Source organism: Neltuma alba, unplaced genomic scaffold, assembly GCF_004799145.2.
Source record: "Neltuma alba isolate B1F8T4 unplaced genomic scaffold, ASM479914v2 tig00004177_pilon, whole genome shotgun sequence".
NCBI classification, from domain to species: domain Eukaryota; kingdom Viridiplantae; phylum Streptophyta; class Magnoliopsida; order Fabales; family Fabaceae; genus Neltuma; species Neltuma alba.
Window position 1 is genome coordinate 1 of NW_021633595.1, and position 19434 is coordinate 19434.

At 35.6% G+C, this 19434-nt stretch overlaps 2 protein-coding genes and 1 pseudogene across 3 annotated transcripts; 2 read left to right on the plus strand and 1 right to left on the minus strand.

Annotated features, from left to right (window-relative positions):
• Positions 1–226: 226 nt before the first annotated feature.
• LOC114743914 (putative BPI/LBP family protein At1g04970) lies at positions 227–6001 on the minus strand (annotated as a pseudogene).
• A 513-nt stretch (positions 6002–6514) lies between these two features.
• LOC114743913 (uncharacterized) lies at positions 6515–10271 on the plus strand. Its single transcript, XM_028932111.1, has 11 exons — positions 6515–6593; positions 6965–7098; positions 7692–7773; positions 8278–8348; positions 8459–8560; positions 8654–8743; positions 9154–9228; positions 9328–9360; positions 9484–9564; positions 9704–9766; positions 9847–10271. The coding sequence occupies exons 1-11, from the start codon at positions 6539–6541 to the stop codon at positions 10009–10011; spliced, it is 951 nt and encodes a 316-aa protein (XP_028787944.1). The 5' UTR covers positions 6515–6538; the 3' UTR covers positions 10012–10271.
• Positions 10272–14067: 3796 nt separating this feature from the next.
• Positions 14068–18908, plus strand: LOC114743912 (uncharacterized). 2 transcript variants are annotated; one of them, XM_028932109.1, is made up of 12 exons: positions 14068–14188; positions 14258–14378; positions 14739–14899; positions 16166–16247; positions 16749–16819; positions 16967–17032; positions 17126–17215; positions 17621–17695; positions 17790–17822; positions 17947–18027; positions 18185–18247; positions 18328–18908. In XM_028932109.1, exons 2-12 carry the CDS (start codon positions 14327–14329, stop codon positions 18490–18492), a joined length of 939 nt encoding a protein of 312 aa, XP_028787942.1. In that variant the 5' UTR covers positions 14068–14188; positions 14258–14326; the 3' UTR covers positions 18493–18908. The 2 variants fall into 2 exon arrangements, with proteins under 2 accessions (XP_028787942.1, XP_028787943.1); XM_028932110.1 differs by having other exon boundaries at positions 14068–14160.
• The last annotated feature ends 526 nt before the right edge of the window (positions 18909–19434 follow it).

The following is a 19434-nucleotide window of genomic DNA, read 5'->3' on the forward strand; positions in this document are numbered from 1 at the left end:
TAATTTAATAGCCGCAACCCTCATTCCATTAGCAACATTAAATCTAGCAAAGTATCTGTCAGCAGCCTAATTTGACGATTCTTTCAAAAAAATCAATTTTTGGATGAGTAAAGTGGGGATGCTTCATCTTGCAAAACCATTTTGTCAAAAGTGCATCTTGGAGAATCAACAAGTCAATACTCAATAGTATCACTAACAATATGCATCTTGCGTAACAGAAAGGCACCTGAATCAGGTACATCCGCAGGATTACCAACATTGCTCCATTTCAATGACATTGCAAAATCGTCCAAACCAATGGTGCCTGCAAGATTGTTTCCATTGATTTTGACTGAACCTGAACCTTGAATCACCTATGAAAACAAGATGAAACATAGCAAAGCATCCCACTGTCAGGCCATTTTTCCAACACAAATATGAAAGGGAAATATCATATCTAAAGAAGAAAAACTTAAATGCAGTTACTTATATATTTCTTACTAGAGTTCTTAAGTAATGACAAGAAATTTACATTTGTAATTGCATAGTTTTTGCAGACAAATGTATTATTTAAAAACTTTTCACTCATCGAATTTAATTAGAAACTGTGGTAAACAGAAAGATGAATGTAGAAGTCAGCAAGCTGCTAGCATGTGATAATGAAGAATAGTTGTTGCGGAGATTAGATAGTTAGAGGGAAGTAGCTGTATAAAAACTTAAACCATCCCCCCCCCCCCAAGTGACATCAATCCAATTTGCACTTCATACTCCAAAGTACAGCCAGCACTTCAGAGGATTTTTATCCATTGAGACTACTTTTTTTGAAGGTAGGGATCAGGAAATAATGAAATCAGTTAACACATGACCGGAGACTTCATTAAACACTTAATTTGGCCTATAATTGAGAGACATTCGAAGACAGTGGAGAATAAATCACATTAAGAGTGTTTGCACAAAAGAAGATTAATGTGAAAAAAAGAGAGTAGAAAATGGAGTATCTTTTGCTTAGGTGAAAGAGGGAGAGAGAAAAAATGGAGAGAATGGGAGCCTAGTAATCTAACAATTTCACCTGATTGTACGTTACATTAAACACTATGTCTTTCAATAACTTGCTTCTCAAACAGTTATAAAATAAGGAGTTTCTGGCGCAATGAAAATGGACGGTAAACTGCTCAGAATTCACTTTCATTAAAGTCACAGAGTAACTAGAATTTACGTGATACTTTTATAAAGTGCCCTGCTTCCACAAAGATGGAAGAGATTAGTCACTGGACTGGACTACGCACACAGCGAACAGTACATCATGCAAATATGGGGTAGCGCTGGAACTCCAAAAGCTGAGAAAAGATATCAACATAAAGTTGACCAAGTGACTGTAAAATCAAAAGGTCCATTCTTCTTTTCTGTCCTTTTTATAAGGACACTTCCAGCATATTTCACACAAACCAAGGGAAACCTTAAAATGCATTAACTCTTCATTAAAATATAACAATTTCCAACTTTAGCCATATTTATATATACACCTTTCAAAAGAGATAACTATCTACACTATAATAAATTAAGGATAAATAGTATATTCACACTGAAAATTTAATGAAGTGACTTGTAAATGGGATAAAAAAAAAAAAACTTCTCTCTCTACCCTATAAATAGGACCAAAGGAAAATATAGATTGCACTCCCCAAATCCGATTCCTGTAACCTTAAAAATGATGTTCAAACTATACAAGACCAACAATAGCTATCTACGTAAGCATAATACACCCAAGGATAGTGAGCGGGCCAATTCAGCAGTTTGGCCAATTGATTAGCTTTACTCATTAATGACTTGGGATGAGCTTATAATCAAAGCTAGTACAGGCTAAATTTTATTTTCTTATTTCTCTCAGTGTAAAAATTCAAAACGAGTACAAGAAAGCTATTCATGATTCATGAATGTTCCATCAAGGTTTAAAAGAAAACGCTGAAGTTCAAAAGATTTCCTCTTATGGTCAACCATTGCGTGGTAAGCTCCACTTTATACCCTTACCGGCCAAAAGAATTGATCAAACCAAAGTAACAAGTTAGAGATGGCAAAAGCATACACAAGAACCAACTAAAATAGAAAATGTGATTAGTTTAATAATCGATCCTACCAATGAGATGCAAGCCACTGGTATTACTTCTTCTCTCCTTCCATCACATCAATTGTTAAGTCCGCAATATGTTGGCCTTGGCTTTATGATTTGAGAACTCAACAACAGGAGGACTAGATAAAGATATATTCAAGTTCATGTCATGATTTGGGTACTTCCTATACAGTTGGGGAACAATAAATCTCCACCCTGCGGTGTTCAATATAGATTGATCTGGTACTTTGTCCACAACCCAGTGCATAAATTTTGCCTGAAGACACAAAATTATTTCACATTCCACACCACCCCATAATCAACAAAGAGGAATACGGTGAGAAAAGAAAAAATCTACGCTTTGCTACTAAGAGCACATGCAAAACAATGAAACCAAATCTTCATAGAAAAACCAAACTTACATTATAAAACAAGGATGATGCAGAGTTGAAGACAGCCTCATCCAGAGCAATTCCAAGCATTTTTTATGAATTAGTGCAGAATAAAGAAATTTTGGGATTCTTGAGCCAGTATTTAGGAGCCTCACATTTCCTTCTATAAATAACCCATTTACTTGAAATCCAATTGATGAATCACTAAATAAAGGATCACCACAAGAGTTACATTCAATGAAGCATTGTTATTTACTGAAATATCCTTTGGAAGCTTTTGAAAAAATGAATCAAGTCTTGAAATTCCATCTTTCAGTTTCTTGGTGATAGCATCATCTACTCTTGACCCAATTTGCCCTTCAAAAGCATTAATCATCCTGTCAAATGAGAAGCAAAAGTATGAGTCACAACTCACAAGACAACCCCTAAAAAAAATGTATCAGAAGAAATATATCAACAGAAAATGTATGAAGGTCATATAGATTTCTTTTTGTTATGTGTATTTCTAGCTCTGAATCAGATCATTTTGCACATTGCTAGGTAGCAGTCTTATATTTTCTATAAATTTTGGTGAGTACATCTTGTAAATCTGGAACAGTTTCTCCTCACAAAATACAAAGATATTTGAAAATAATAAGGAGGTCAATATGCTTTGGTAACGCACTAATATTGAATCTATGATGTACTAGGCTGAAAGGCAAGCTCGCATTTCTTCTTGGGTGCTTCAGCACTTCTACATTATTTTGGTACCGAATAATTCAATTGCCTCTCTTTGATGTTGTTCTCAGATCTTCCGAACTCCAAAGGGACATCTCTAGCGGGTGTGCAGAAAGATCAGGCAGCTTTGCTGCATTCTTTCCTTTTTTTGTATGTCCTTTTGGTTTTTGGTGTCTGTCTCTCTGCTCCATACTTATAATTATCAAAGCCATGCAGCTGATACTTTTTAACCAAAAGTCCAAACTACCCTAATATCTATCCCTTACGTGATTAGGTAGATGCTTGAAAGGAAAAGAAGCATACGTTGAGGCAACAAGAAACTTGAAGAAGGATCTGATTTGTTGATTTTGTACTTATTATTGGATTGTTGGTCTAAAAGCTTAGTGCTAAAAGTCATTTATCCAGTTGATGACTATTAGCATTAGGAGAGGTTCAAAATGGGTTTAGTTGCAGTTAATCTTTTGGTTTCAAGAAAGATCTGCACATAATCTTCATCACAGATGGAAGAGATTAAACATCTTGTAAGCAAGCTGATCATATCCTACCAGAAAAATGATGCCAGCCAGAGTCCAGTTTGAATAAGCTTCTTTCATTTTCTCATTATTCTAAAAGTTGAAATTGTTGGCCTTTTTAAAAAGAAAAAAGAAAAAAAGAAAATTTACTGCCAAAGGATTTCTAAGCTGTTGCCAAAAAAAAAAAAAGGTTCCAAACTACCACATAATAACCCTTGATGCTTAAATACCAGACTGTACTGTAATCAGGTAGGTTACTATAAATTAAAGAACGTACTTCTTTCAACATAAAAAGTAAGAAAGTGAAAAATACCTAATGGATTCTGCAATAGATTCTTGCTTATACTACTACTTTTCCCTTAAATGTGAGGGGAAAAACCACAAAGGTCATTGTGCTACTTCCTCAATGTGGTAGATCCAAGAACTTTAATTCGGCCTCAAAGCACCGTAGTTACAAACATATTGTTCTGATTTGTAGATAAATTCAGGGAAAAAAGGGCAGTTAAACATATAGATAAACCATAGGAAAACAGCCAATATGAACAGTAAACGGAGATAGCATATCCATTGCCAGCAAGATTTCTAAAATGAAGTAACAGAAGTAACCAGAAAATATGGTCATACCCTTGATAAAGCCAAGATGCTCCTCCATCCAATTTAATAGAGATGTCTTTGATGTCACACCCAGTGTCCTTCAGGACCAGCTTCAGTGATCCTTCCTGAGTCTCCATGCCCAATGTAAGTCCAACTTCCATGTCTTCAACCTTTGCAGCAATAGAACTTATTAATTTCCTCTTTGTTTACATTGTGCGGAAGATGAGACAAAAATACAAACAGCAGAACAACACAGTAGGAACAACGAATGGGCATCATCTAGAGCCTGAGCAGGAATCAGGATACACCGGGAATATGCATAAAATATTTTGCGTAGGATAATATATACTTAAAAGAAACTTGACTACCATAAAGTTAAGCAAAACAGCAGATCCTCCACCCCATTGGAATGAAAAGAAACTAACAGCGCCAAATCCTAGTTTACAGTTCTATCAACGTCATTAATGAAAGTATAGCCTGATTAGGCAAAATTCCTTCAAAATGATGCATATTTAAAAAAAAAAAAATGTGTTCCAGTGTTCATTGAGTGTGTATCAGGAGAAAAGAAGTGGGAGTCAGAGTGCCTGTAAATAACTAATAAATGTTGTAATTAATTAATTTACCCAAAGCTGAGAGTGAAACATGTTCATAAAATATTTGCGTAGGATAATATAAACTTAAAAGAAACTTGACTACTAGCAAAACAGCAGATCCTCCACCCCATTTGGAATGAAAAGAAACTAATAGCGCCAAGTCCTATTTTACAGTTCTATCAACGTCATTAATGAAAGTATAGCCTGATTAGGCAAAATTCCTTCAAAATGATGCATATTAAAAAAAAAAATTATATGTTCCAGTGTTCATTGAGTGTGTGTCAGGAGAAAAGAATTGGGAGTCAGAGTGCCTGTTAATAACTAATAAATGTTGTAATTAATTTTTTACCCAAAGGTGAGAGTGAAAAATGTATAAGGAGGGCTAGATGGGATATTGTAGCTATCTTGGAAGTGAAAAAAATTGCAAGTCTATTCTGATTGCTCAGAGTAGTCGGCTTCTGCAATTTCACAAGTTCAATCAATCAATATATAAGTAGATCGAGCAAAAATTATCCCATTGGCAATTACTCTTTCAGCTCCAGAAAATCGTTCAACGCAGGGGAGAAGGAATCTAGTTGAATATATAACGAAACGTTCAAAAACTAACCAAAATTCCAAGTTATATACCTGAACTGAAGCGCTACCTTTGTCACTAATTTCGACGGGCACAAGCCACGTACTGTAAGAGTAATACCAATTCATACTTAAAATACAACTCGTGCCCGAAGCTATAATGGAAATCCCATCTTCCCCGGGCTTGATATTCGACGAAGGAACGTCAATTTGATATATAGTGATGTTCGAAAGCGCCATGAAAACATCACCCACAACTGGAATTTTCACAGTCTTTTCAATATTGGGCAATCGAAGTGGGATCATTGACGAAATTGCCTTATTTACAAGCAATTCTTTCACGAAATCAAGACCACCTTGAGTTATTACCAAGGACATGGAAGATTGGTCGTTAGGCCGATCCTGAGCATACCCATGAATCAAGGAAGACGCTAACAGAAGTAGAAATAGAAAAGGCATCATTTTGCTTTGTGGGTTGCAAAATCTGGAAGTGGCTCCTTGGCGCAGTGACCAGGGAAGGCGGTAGCCGTGCAGATAGACAAGTACAAAAATTGCAATCTTGCGTTGCCAGGAAGTCAATCCCAATCATAACAATCCAAAAAGTCAAAATTGCCCACCCTTTTGTTTTCTTGCAGTCTTTTTTTTTTTTGGGTGAAATTCTCGCACTTTTTTTTTTTAAATTATTAGTAGTAGTATTAGTATTAGTGATAAAATAATTATGAATCAGGCATCAGATGCGGCTCTTATATAAGACACGAAGTCTCAAATAAATGAGAAGCATATTTGATCGATTTTAAAAATTAAAAACTAAATATTATGGTATTTTTTTTAAATATTATTGTTCTTCAACACCTTCAACATTGTCCTAATTAATAATTAAGAATATTAAACGATAGTTTGGCTAAATAAATATTGGATATAAAATTTTTATAAAAACTTTAATTTTCAGTTAAAGATTTTCTTCTGCCGAAATTTTTAGTTAAATAAGGCCGACCAACGGGGTTCTTTGTAAAATCGTATTGGTCCTCCTGTGGGGTGAAGAAAGAGAGGGCGCTTTGTCTTCGCGAAAAAATGGCATTACAAGCGGGAGTTCAAACCTCCAAAATTCTTATACTTGTCGGAGCCGGTAACCGTTTACTTTATATCTTATTCTGAAATCCTTCTGTCTGTTTTGAATTGTTGGGAATTTCCGACTAATTAACCTCCCAAATGGTAAATCCCAGAAGTCTGCTTTGTTGATGAACTTGCAAGGCACTGGAAATTCAGTTCAATGGTTAATTGACTGATCTAGAAGCTCGTAACTTCAGTCCTTTTAAAACCTTCATAAAGAAAAACTGCTTCTTTTTCGTTTGTCTTATGGTTCATTTGGCTCGGTCGAGGCGAGCTTTTACTTTGCCCAAAAAAAAAGAAAAAGAATAGGATTGTGTACATGTGACTCATTCGTCGTTGTTCATGAACTGACGAGAACTGTAATGAAGTTCTTTTTCTGAATTTTAGGTTTGACTGGCTCTGTTGTGTTGAGAAGCGGCCGTTTGTCTGATCTCATTGCACAGCTTCAGGAATTGCTGAAGGGTGTGGATGAAGCTGAGATTTCACCAGGCCGATATGACACCGCAGCCATTGCTGCTCAGGTATTGCAAGCTTAATGTTATCTGGTGGCTTCTTTGGATGTCCACAAGGAGCATCCCTCCCCCTTCCACCCAAAGTGGAGAAATAGAAAAAAGGAACCATTTCTAGAAATCCACAAAGAGCACATGAAAATATTCCTCTTCTAAATAAGATGTGGCCAAAACCATTAATGACTCTACAGGGCCAGTGAACACTATGCTACTATTGCTTCTGGAAACGAATAAACTTCAAAGCTATAGAAGCCTCAACGTCAAATGTACAACCAAACTCTTAGTCATATCGGCCAAAGACATATTGCAAACCTGCCAAATAAGGATCTTATTGTCTATACTCTGACTACATGCTTGGTCATAGCTAATGGTGGTAACTAGCTCAGTAGATCAGGCCCACCTCTGACATTTTGCGCAAGTGAAGCGACCTTTTGATGAACAAGACAGAAGCATCTGTGTGATGTATTTGAACGACAAAACCTTTCTTTTACCCCATATCTTTAAATCTGATTATTGTTAAATTACAAGATAATTCATATTAAAGTTATATCTTTAGAGGGAATACACTAATTAATGCAAAATAAACCTGCATGTTTTAACTTCAGATTCGACAACTAGCTCAGGAGATTAGGGAGCTGACCTCATCCAATCCTGTAACTATCTTCAATGGCAACTCTTCCTCTAATGGTATGTAGCATGAATTATTTTCAGTTTATCATGAGTTTTGCATGTCTCTTTCTTTGCTCCTTTTGAGTTAGTTGTAGTGATAAAAATTATATTTTTATCACAATACTTAAAGGCACCTGATTGTATCTCTTTCAATCCATTTTTGCTGAAGTTCAAGATTTTCGTGAATGGTTAACTGAGTTATTCTACCTGCAAGATTCTCTATATGGCCAAAATGACCTTATTTATTCATGTTTTCCTAGTATCCCTGTTACAATGTTTCCCTTTGTGTTGGTACTTTACTATGTGTTCCTTCAAAGTTAGTGAGTGAGACGCTGGATTTTCCTGGTTTTGGTTTTGAATGATCACCTTGTTAGATCTAGGATGTTCTAATCTTGCCTGTTACTCTGATGTTATAAAAGCAGAGTGATTTTATTATAATGGCAGAGTAATATTTTTCTCTATCTAAAAGGGTTTCTTTTTTCTAACTATAAAATGCTGTTGGTTTGAATTATTTGCACATAGGGAGTTATGCATCTTACCTATTACCAGCTGCTGCAATAGGAGCTATGGGTTATTGCTACATGCGGTGGAGGGTGAGACTATTATTTAATCAAAAGATTATGTATATCTCTGCAATTGATCTAGAAGCAATGGTGGTATATAATGATGCTATTAATGCATTCATCATAGTTTTCCTCTTCAGGGATGGTCATTTTCCGATGTAATGTTTGTGACAAAGCGTAATATGGCCAATGCTGTTGCAACCGTGACAAAGCAATTGGAGAATGTACATGAAACATTAGCTGTAAGTCGCAACTGTTGACATAAAATTTTCACAGTTTGACCATCTTACATCTGTGTTGGATGCTGAACATCCTTGTTTAAACGATGCATGCAGTCAACTAGAAAGCATCTAACAAAGAAACTAGAAGTTTTGGACCTGAAAGTTGAGGAGCACAATGAGTTAACCCAGCTTACGGCAAATGATGTAAGAGATGTTGATTTTCTTTACAATCTGGGCAACTTTATCAATGCGATTAAGGCAAGAAGTTGTTACATATGAAGAAGACACCTCTAAATATAGGATCAATCAAATGAACTGTGTTTCAAGTTATTCCTAAGAATCAGTGAATTATGACTATTAGTATCTGGATCAATATGCCCGTCCTCCTTTATGGTTTGAATTGCTTTGTTGGGATTGAAGTTGATATTGTTACTTTTGCATGGCAAAATTCAACTTGAACTTTGCTTCTTCCTTCATAACATTAGTATCCCTTGTGGATTGGGTGGTCTGCAGTCAGTTTTAAGAGCGAGCTTCTTTGGTAAATTGAAAAATTCATCTCAGGCTATATGTGGAAGTTCGTTCCTGCATGCTCATTTATTTTTACTTTCATACAGGTGAATGAAGTGAAGTCAAACCTTTCACAAATTGGGGGTGATTTTGAACGCATCCATGAAATGATGTCCGGCCTGGTAAACTATATTTCTCCCCTACCACTTTTAAGCATCAAATCAACTTGAAGCATTGCATTGTTGAAGTTCTGACTTTAATGTGTTTTATTAACTTGACAGGAAGGAAAGCTCAAGCTTGTTGAAAGCAAACAGGTCATTGATTTAACTCTGCAGTTACATGGATTAACTATTATTGTCTAGAATATGTTCTGATTTACATGCGCATGCGCGCTCACATGATTTTTCACCTTTGCTTCTTTTGAAATTTTCATGCAGGACATAACTAACTCAGGTCTCTGGTATCTGTGCCAATTAGCTGATGGGTTTAAAGAGCAGCCAAGCAGTAGAATATTCAAGGTCAGATTTTTGATCTTTCTATATTTATCCTCTAAGATTTTTCATCTTCGAGGTCCATGCCTATTAAGTTAACTTCCTTTCTTCTGTCCCCCCCCCCCCGGGGGGGGTGCTAATTTTGATTGTTGGAGTCATTTGACAGGAAGTCAGCACGGAACTTGCAAACCATTCAACAAAGGCTCTTGAGGGTAAATCTTCGCTTAAGGTTTGTCATTTCTCTATAAATTGTTCAAATTCATCATTCTCAATCTCCGTCCATCGGTGACTTGATTCAATGTTATTCAGGGGCTGCAATTCATTACTGAAATGACAGACACAGTTGAGAAATCCGTCTCGGACACAAAGAAAGGTGGTGTCAGTTTTGCCAATGAAAAAGGCCCCATCTCGAGAACAAGAGTGCACAGATCATTCCCCGTTAACGTTTCTCTGGGCAAGGATATCACGGGTTAGGAGTGTGATTAACCCTTTGTTTCAACCACGATTGATTGGCTGGCTCGTTGCCTACTTGGTTCTGCAGAACTGAAATTCGTGATAACTTTTTCCCTTGGGAAGTATGAAGTTATCTCAATTCTTTAAAGGGACATTTACAATTTTACATAGGCACAAAATGACGGGAAACAAACTCATTATTAATCAAACAAGAACAATGCACGGGGGGTTTTATCTTATTTATTTAATGATAAAGGAAAAAGAGAGGTTAGAGGAAAAAATGAAGCGGTCAAAATCCCATGTCTGCGTAAAAGTAACAGTTCCATTGATCTTGTATATACGATTTGAAGAGAGCTCGTTTCGTTCATGGAATCAATGAGAATGTAATAGAATCGAATGTCACGTAAGGGTGACTCGGATAAGTTTGTTTGATACAATATTGAAGGGGGTAACTAAATATGTTATTGATATTTACTTAAATATAGATAAAATCCAAAAGACAAAATACTCTTTCGACGAAAAAGAAAAGGAAAAGGCGTTCCTCCTTCTGGTGTTTCTTTGTCATACCTAATCAACTCACAAAATCTCATCAATCTTCATAGAAAATCGGAATTATTCATAAAAAGCAGCAATGAAAAAAAGTTCAGGCTTGTTTGGAGTAGCGAATTATAAGCATGTTAACATGAATTGAAATAAAATTCTTTTCATATATTTATTTTATATTTATTTTGTAGTTGTAAATCATGATTAAAAAACTGTTTTGAAGTCATTTTAAATAATCTCGATAGGATTTATAATTGAGTGAGGAAGCGGTTGGTTGAAAATGGAGATTACCAATGGATTTGGTGGTAACTGTTTTACAAGTTCTATGATCTTTGAGAATGGGTGGTTAGCAAGCAGATTTGGTAGTGAACTCGAGTATTGGAAGGGAAAAGGTCGTTGATCGTGGCTGCGGGGTTTGATGGCATTTGATCTTGGTTGATTTGAATGATGCTGTCCAATGGCGTTTGAAGTTGTTGATCTGGACGAAGGTGGCAGTGGGGTATCGTTTGCTAGCGTTGGTTTGAGATGGGGAGAAGAAAGATGACGGGAGCTTCGGAAGGGTGAGGAGCATTTTTTTTTAAAAAAAAAAATGGATTATAGCATATGGGAACAGGGATTACATAGGTTTTTTTTTTTTTAATGTGGGGATGCATTACATTGAACCAACCAAACAATAGGAACGTAGGCAAGCATCAGAATTACATGTAACCCTCTTTTATGCATAATCGAATTAGGTCATTAATAATTTGGTTAAGATGTAAATTCATCTTAGAAGTTTGCGCTTTGAAGCACTAGATATCCAAAAGTATTTTTTGGCTCAATGTCGCTTTAGCCATTATTTAGATTAAGTTTGACCGCTAGTTAACTAATTATGTTGAGTTGGCTTGTCGACATGTCGTTCACGTCATTTTTTTTGGGTGTTAAGTGCAAACTTATCCTATAAGTTCTTATTTATGAGCGATTGGTATCCAGAAGTTTAGAAATTGTAACAATGTTGCCCCAACTATTATCCATGTTAAATTTGATCATTAATTAATCAAATACGCTGAATTGGTTGGTCCACATGTGATCCACTTAAATTTTTTTCGTTTTGAAGATGAGGATTTAGTACTAGCTCTAGGAAAATCATTGATTCTATGCTTTCCAAACCTGTGGTTATTTTTGAAATCGACCTCATTGATTATATCCTTCAAGAATTCTTGTAAGCTTCTCCTTTACATATATTATTTGCTATATTTTTGTGCTCTATTTTTGTTCTTATAAAAAGCACTAAACTAAGAGCAAATGACGAAATAATAGATGTGTGAAAAGAATTGTTTTTATGTTGGAGAAAGGGCATTAGGATTATGAACCGGGAATGAAATGAATCATATGTGGACCTACCAGCTCAGCATCTTTGGTTAGTTAATGGTCAAACTTAACATGGATAACATCTGGGGTAAACATTGCTACAATTTGAAACTTTCGGATACCCAGCGCTTCTAAGTGAAAACTTCCTAGGCAAATTTGCATTTTAACTCTGAAAAGAAAACGACGTGAACGATACATAGACCAGCCAACTCAGTATAGTTGGTTAACTAACAATCAAAATTAATTTGGCTAATAGCCAAGACAAAATTGCTACGATTTGAAACGATATGAAACCAAAAAATACTTTCAGATAGCTAGTGTTCTTAAATGTAAATTTGCACCTTATCCCTTAATAATTTACACGACCAGGCCATTTACCAGATTCTTTTGAACACTCATCCTTGGATGAACTCTCAAGACGGATGCTCAATGTTTCAGAAACTAAATCGAATTGGAAATCCGCTGGTCTGTTTGGTAAATCAACGAACTAGACCCTAAACTCGCTAAATGGGTTTGCAATTTGAACTTGACAAAAGATGGGTGTCTATTTGAATTTGGATCTCCTCGCGTTATGGCAGGAAAATGAGCATTCTTCGGCATAAAATTTAACAATCCAGTAAGAAGTATGAATGGCTCAGTTCCATTTGTACAGGCCCATTAAAAAAAATTCCATTTGTAATAATTTAATTTATTTTTTCGTAAAAGAGTACATCATAAATTCTACATACTGACTTGACGATTAATATTAATTTGGAAAAATAATTTTGAGGTGACTGTTCTGTGAAGTTCATCTGGAGGTTGAGTTGGAGTTTAGGGCAGAGGAACAGGAGCAAAAATGAAATCAAATAATAATTTTAAAAATAATTTTACGACATACAAAAAGGAGTGTTTAGTTTCTCTTAAAATCACTTTTAAAAAATATTTTTACACAAATCGAAAAAAAATTCATCTCACATATTTACTTCGTATACCAAAAAATTAATTTTAAAATTATAGTTTGATGTTCACTCAAACACCTCCAAAATAAATATATAAAAAAAATTGTAACTTGACTTATGTAAAAATATTTTTTTAAGTGCTTTTATTGACATCAAACACCCTGATTTTCTTATCTTTTTAGATCTCTTGGGCTTGGACCCCGTTTATCACCCAAAAAAGATCTTCATAGTGACTTGACGATTTTTTTTTTAATTTGAAAATAAAAATATTTTGCTCCGGAGATGAACAGAGGAGTGTGAGTTTATAAACCCCTCTATTTCTTAGTCGGGAAGCAAGAGTGATTAGGTGAAGATGTTATTTTACTTCTATTTTATAATGTGTTATATTAGCGGTAATATACCCTTTAATCCTTTCAATTCTTGCAATTTTTCTATTGAACCAAACCAGAATGTCCCTTTCAAAGCTACTGCCAATCAATCATATGCTTATTGTATAGGATATTGAATAAATATTTATGACTTATGTACACAATATAGCTTCCATTAAATTATATCTTAGTTCAAAATCATTTTAAGGTATTCTTTATTGGTTTATTCATGAAGCCATAATGGTATATCCATAATTAAAGAAAAGGTATACTGTTCTTATTAGGAGCATTGGCAACCTAAAAATTACTATGCATGCTTCTATGCTTCCTTATTCAATGTTATTTATGAAAATATAAGGAAATCAATTTTCTTTATGAGTAAGAATATTCTAATATTTATTTTTGTATATCTTAATAGATAAATTTAATTAACTTAATTCAGAGATATTTTATTTAAGTACTACTTGTGAAGTATCCAGTTGTAACTTGCAAACCATGAAGCCCAAACATAAATGTTGAAAAATTAATTACAACTCAATTAAGTCTTATAATCTTAGTTTCATATATTGAAAAATAAATAGCAAATTAAATTATAAATTGGGAATCAAATCAAAACATTTAAAAGAATTAACCAATCATTTCTTTTTACTTTTAGAATTGAGTCTTTTGGAATTTACAATTGAAATTTTAATATTTACAAAATATAGCTTACAATATATTTCCAATTGATATTTATTTTTCCCAGCAAATGAAAAATAAAACGGGAAATCACCTCGGCCCGCGCCAACCTCGCGGGTGGTCTACTCGAGTTCGTTACCCGCTTTGACCTTGAGGAGCCATACCCCGCCAGCGATGGAGGTAGACGATGTAGAGGGAACGAGCGACGTGGCACCAGACGTAGAATCGACCGCGTAGAAGGTTCCAGCAGCTCAGGAAGCTTAAACAGTCAAGCCACCTTAAGGAAATGGCGTGTAATCTCTCTCTCAGTTCTCTTTCTCAGTCTGTATTTAACTGTGTTTCTCTTCCTTCTTCCTGAGTGTCAATTGAATTCCCATCGATTTGTTGTAGCTGGAAGTGATATCGACTTATACTGAGCATTCCCGATAAGCTTGATTTCGTTCAGATCATTCGCGGAAAATGGTATCACGAGCGGTTCAAAACTCCAAAATTCTTATCCTTGTCCCAGCTAGTGAGCGTTCTACTTCATATCTCATTCTTAAATCCTGTTTGATTTAAATTGTCGGTGAATTTCTGGCCAATTCAGCTCCTAACTTTGTTCTAGCCGTGTGATAAACTCCTGAAGTCTATTTTGTTGATTAACTTACATGACACTGGAGATTCCGTTTATGGTTTAAAGACTGAACAAGAAGCTCGCCACTTCAATCCCTGCAGAACCTTTATAAAGAAAAAGAAAACTTTTCCTGTTTTGTCCGTCTCATTACTTACATGACACTTTTTTTTTGTCTCATTGCTTAAAAAAAAAAAGTGTCCCTGTTCATTCATCGCTGTTCATTAACTGATGAGAACTTTTACCTTTTCTTGGTACAAGTTTTGTTTTTCCTTTGCTACTTTTTAGGTTGGTCTGGCTCTGTTGTGCGGAGGAACCAAAGGTCTTCTGATCTCATTGCACAACTTCTGGCATTGCTCAAGGATTGTAATGAAGCTGAGTTTTTACCCGGTCGATGTGACACTGCAGCCATTGCCGCTCTGGTATTGTAAAATTATCAATGTTATCTGGTGGCTTCCTTGTCTTCGTAAAATTCGGACTATTTTTCATATGGTACAAATCAATGGGGCAGGCCATAAGAAATTGATTTTGGGGGAACTAGGGGAAGACTGTAAGATATTGGGGTAGAGAAACCCGATGTCTAATTCAAAAGAACCTTCCAATTCCTTTGAATGTCCGCAAGGGGCACCCCTCCCCCTTCTACACGAAAAAAAGAAATGGAGATAAAAGAACAACCATTTTGTAGAAATCCATAAATAGAACGTGAAAATAATTCTCTTTTAAAGCCTGTAATGATCACAAGGCTGAAGAATGTTATGTTCCCGTTGCTTCCTGAATCACGTAAACTTCATGGCTACAAAAGCCTGTCTATCAGATGGACAAACCCAAATCTCATCAAAGCAACCAAACATATATTCCAAATCTGCTAAATTAGGACTTATTGTCTTTACTCCGACAACTTGCTTGGTCATGGCTAATGTTAGAAGCTAGCTCAGCGGATCAGCTCCACCCTGATTTTTTGCCCAAATGAAGAAACCTTGTGATGAATAAGATAGGAGTATCTATGGTGATCTATTTGAAGGACAAGACCTTTATTTTACCCCATAACTTCGAATTTGATTACTGTTGCGTTGCAGGATAATTCATCATAAAACTTACATCTTTAGGGGGAATATATCAATTAATACACATCAGACCTGCATGTTTTAACTTCAAATTCGACAACTAGCTCAGGAGATTTCCAGAAACCTTCATGTTTCTGGAAATCCACGGAGAACACATGAAAATAATCCTCTTCTAAATAAGATGTGGCCAAAACCATTAATGACTCTACAGGGCCAGTGAACTCTATGCTCCTATTGCTTCTGGGAACGAATAAAGTTCAAAGCTATGGAAGCCTCAAAGTCAAAGGGAGAACCAAACTCTAGTCATAGCGGCCAAAGATATACTCCAAACCTGCCAAATAAGGATTTTATTGTCTATACTCTGACTACATGCTTGGTCATAGTCAATGGTCGTAACTAGCTCAGTAGATCAGCCCCACCATTGACCTTTTGCACAAGTGAAGCGACCTGTTGATGAACAAGACAGAAGCATCTATATGATGTATTTGAAGGAGAAAACCTTTCTTTTGCCCCATCTCTTTAAATCTGATTGTTGTTAAATTGCAGGATAATTCATATTAAAGTTATATCTGTAGAGGGAATACATTAATTAATGCAAAATAAACCTGCATGTTTTAACTTCAGATTCGACAACTAGCTCAAGATATTAGGGAGCTGACCTCATCCAATCCTGTAACTATCTTCAATGGCAACTCTTCCTCTAATGGTATGTAGCATGAATTATTTTCAGTTTATCACGAGTTTTGCATGTCTCTTTCTTTGTTCCTTTTGAGTTAGTTGTAGTGATAAAAATTATATTTTTATCAGAATACTTCAAGGCACCTGATTTTATCTCTTTCAATCCATTTTTGCTGAAATTCAAGATTTTCCTGAATGGTTAACTGATTGATTCTACCTGCAAGATTCTCTGTATGGCCGAAATAACCTTATTTATTCCATGTTTTCGTAGTATTCCTCTGACAATCTTTCCCTTTGTTTGGGTACTTTAGTATGTGTTCCTTCAAAGTTAGTGAGATGGTGGATTTTCCTGGTTGTAGTTTTGAATGATCACCTCGTTAGATCTAGGATGTTCTAATCTTGCCTGTTACTCTCATGTAATAAAAGTAGAGTGATTTTATTATAATGACAGAGTAATATTTTTCTCTATCTAAAAGGTTTTCTTTTTGCTAACTACAAAATGCTGTTGGTGTGAATTATTTGCACATAGGGAGTTATGCATCTTACCTATTACCAGCTGCTGCAATAGGAGTTATGGGTTATTGCTACATGTGGTGGAAGGTGAGACAATTGTTTAATCAAAAGATTATTTGTATATCTGCAATTGATCTAGAAGCAATGGTGGTATGTAATGATGCTATTAATGCATTCATCATATTTTTCATCTATCTTTGATGGTCATTTTCTGATGTAATGTTTGTGACAAAGCGTAAAATGGCCAATGCTGTTGCAACCGTGACAAAGCAATTGGAGAATGTACATGAAACATTAGCTGTAAGTCGCAACTGTTGACATAAAATTTTCACAGTTTGACCATCTTACATCTGTGTTGGTTGCTGAACAACTTTGTTTAAACGACGCATGCAGTCAACTAGAAAGCATCTAACAGAGAAACTAGAAGTTTTGGACCTGAAAATTGAGGAGTACAATGAGTTAACCCAGCTTATTGCAAATGATGTAAGAGATGTTGATTTTCTTTACAATCTGGGCAATTTTGTTAATGCAATTAAGGCAAGAAGTTGTTACACATGAAGAAGACACGTCTAAATATAGGATCAATCAAATGAACTGTGTTTCAAGTTATTCCTCAGAATCAGTGAATTATGACTATATCTGGATCAATGTGCCCGTCCTCCATTATGTTTTGAATTGCTTTGTTAAGATTGAAGTTGCTATTGTTATTTTTGCGTGGCAAAATTCAACTTGAACTTTGCTTCTTCCTTCATAACATTAGTATCCCTTGTGGACTGGGTGGTCTGCAGTCAGTTTCAAGAGCCAGCTTCTTGCGTAATTGCAAAATTCATCTCAGGCTATATATGGAAGTTCGTTCCTGCATGCTCATTTATTTTTATTTTTATACAGGTGAATGAAGTGAAGTCAAACCTTTCGCAAATTGGGGGTGATTTTGGACGCATCCATGAAATGATTTCCGGCCTGGTAAACTATATTTCTCCCACTTTTAAGCATCCAACTGACTTGAAATATTGCATTGTTGAAGTAGTGACTTTAATATATTTTATCAACTTGACAGGAAGGAAAGCTCAAGCTTGTTGAAAGCAAACAGGTCATGATTTAACTCTGCAGTTACATGGATTAACTATTATTGTCTAGAATATATTCTGATTTACATGCGCAGGAGCGCTCACATATGATTTTTCACCTTTGCTTCTTTGGAAATTTTCATGCAGGACATAACTAACTCAGGTCTCTGGTATCTGTGCCGGTTAGCTGATCAGTTTACAGGGCAGCCAAGCAGTAGACTATTCAAGGTCAGATTTTTCATCTTTCTATACTTATCCTCTAAGATTTTTCATCTTCATGGTCCATGCCTGTTAAGTTAACTTTCGTTCTTCTTCTTCTTCTTTTTTTTCCCCCCTTTTCTTTCCTTTCCCGGTGCTAATTTTGATTGTTGGAATCCTTTGACAGGAAGTCAGCACGGAACTTGCAGACCATTCAACAAAGGCTCTTGTGGGTGAATCTTCGCTTAAGGTATGTCAGTTCTCTATAAATTGTTCAAATTCATCATTCTCAAACTCCGTCCATTGGTGACCTGATTCAATGTTATTCAGGGGCTGCAATTCATTACTGAAACGACAGAAACAGTCGAGAAATCCGTCTCGGACACAAAGAAAGGTGGTATCAGTTTTGCCAATGAAAAAGGCCCCATCTCGAGAACAAGAGTACGCAGATCATTTCCGGTTAACATTTCTCTGGGCGAGGACATCATGGGTTAGGTGTGAGATTAACCCTTTGTTTCAACCATGATTGATTGGCTGGCTCGTTGCCTGCTTGGTTCTGCAGGACTGAAATTCGTGAGAACTTCTTCCCATGGGAAACATAAAGTTATCTCAATTCTTTAAAGGGTCATTTACAATTTTATAGGTACAAAATGACGGGAAACAAACTCAGTATTAATCAAACAAGACAATGCACCGGCGGTTTTATTTTATTTATTTGATGATAAAGGAAACAGAGAGGTTGGAGGAAAAAAATGAAAGGGTCAAAATCCCATGTCCACGTAAAAGTAACAGTTCCATTGATTCTAGGATCTCTCTTGTATATATGACTTGAAAACAGCTCGTTTGGTTCGTGGAATCAATGAGAATGTAATAGAATAGATTGTAATGTAATAGTGATTAGGATAAGCTTGTTTGGTACAATATTGAAGGGGGTATGTTTTTAATATTTTCTTAAAGATTGATAAAATCAAAAAGACAAAAATGCCCTTTCAACGAAAAAGAAAAGGAAAGGCCGTTCCTCCTTCCGGTGCTTCTTTCTCATACCTAATCAACTCAGAAAATCTCATCAATCTTCATACAAAATCAGGAATTGTTCATAAAAAGCAGCAATGAAGAAAAGTTCAGGCTTGTTTGGAGCTGTGATTTATAAGTACATTGCCATAAATTGAGATAAAACTTTTTTAACATGTTTATTTTATACTTATTTCATAGTTTATAAATCATAATTAAAAAGTTGTTTTTAAATTATTCCAAGTAATTCCTATGGGATTTATAAATGAGTAAGGAATCAGTTGGTTGAAAATGGAGATTTACCAATGGATTTGGTGGTAAATGTTTTACAAGTTCTATGATCTTTGAGAATGGGTGGGTTAGCAAGCAGATTTGGTAGTGGACTCGAGTATTGGAGGAGAAAAGGTCGTTGACCGTCGCTGCGGG

What these genes read in the sequence shown, in the direction of transcription:
- LOC114743913 (XM_028932111.1), top strand. Translation starts at nt 6,539, where the DNA reads ATGGCATTACAAGCGGGAGTTCAAACCTCCAAAATTCTTATACTTGTC. An exon ending in ATGTACATGAAACATTAGCT is followed by an intron (nt 8,561 to 8,653) that starts GTAAGTCGCAAC and finishes CGATGCATGCAG; the next exon opens with TCAACTAGAAAGCATCTAAC. An exon ending in CCCAGCTTACGGCAAATGAT is followed by an intron (nt 8,744 to 9,153) that starts GTAAGAGATGTT and finishes ACTTTCATACAG; the next exon opens with GTGAATGAAGTGAAGTCAAA.
- LOC114743912 (XM_028932109.1), top strand. Translation starts at nt 14,327, where the DNA reads ATGGTATCACGAGCGGTTCAAAACTCCAAAATTCTTATCCTTGTCCCA. An exon ending in TCTTATCCTTGTCCCAGCTA is followed by an intron (nt 14,379 to 14,738) that starts GTGAGCGTTCTA and finishes TCTTGGTACAAG; the next exon opens with TTTTGTTTTTCCTTTGCTAC. An exon ending in ATGAAATGATTTCCGGCCTG is followed by an intron (nt 17,696 to 17,789) that starts GTAAACTATATT and finishes TCAACTTGACAG; the next exon opens with GAAGGAAAGCTCAAGCTTGT.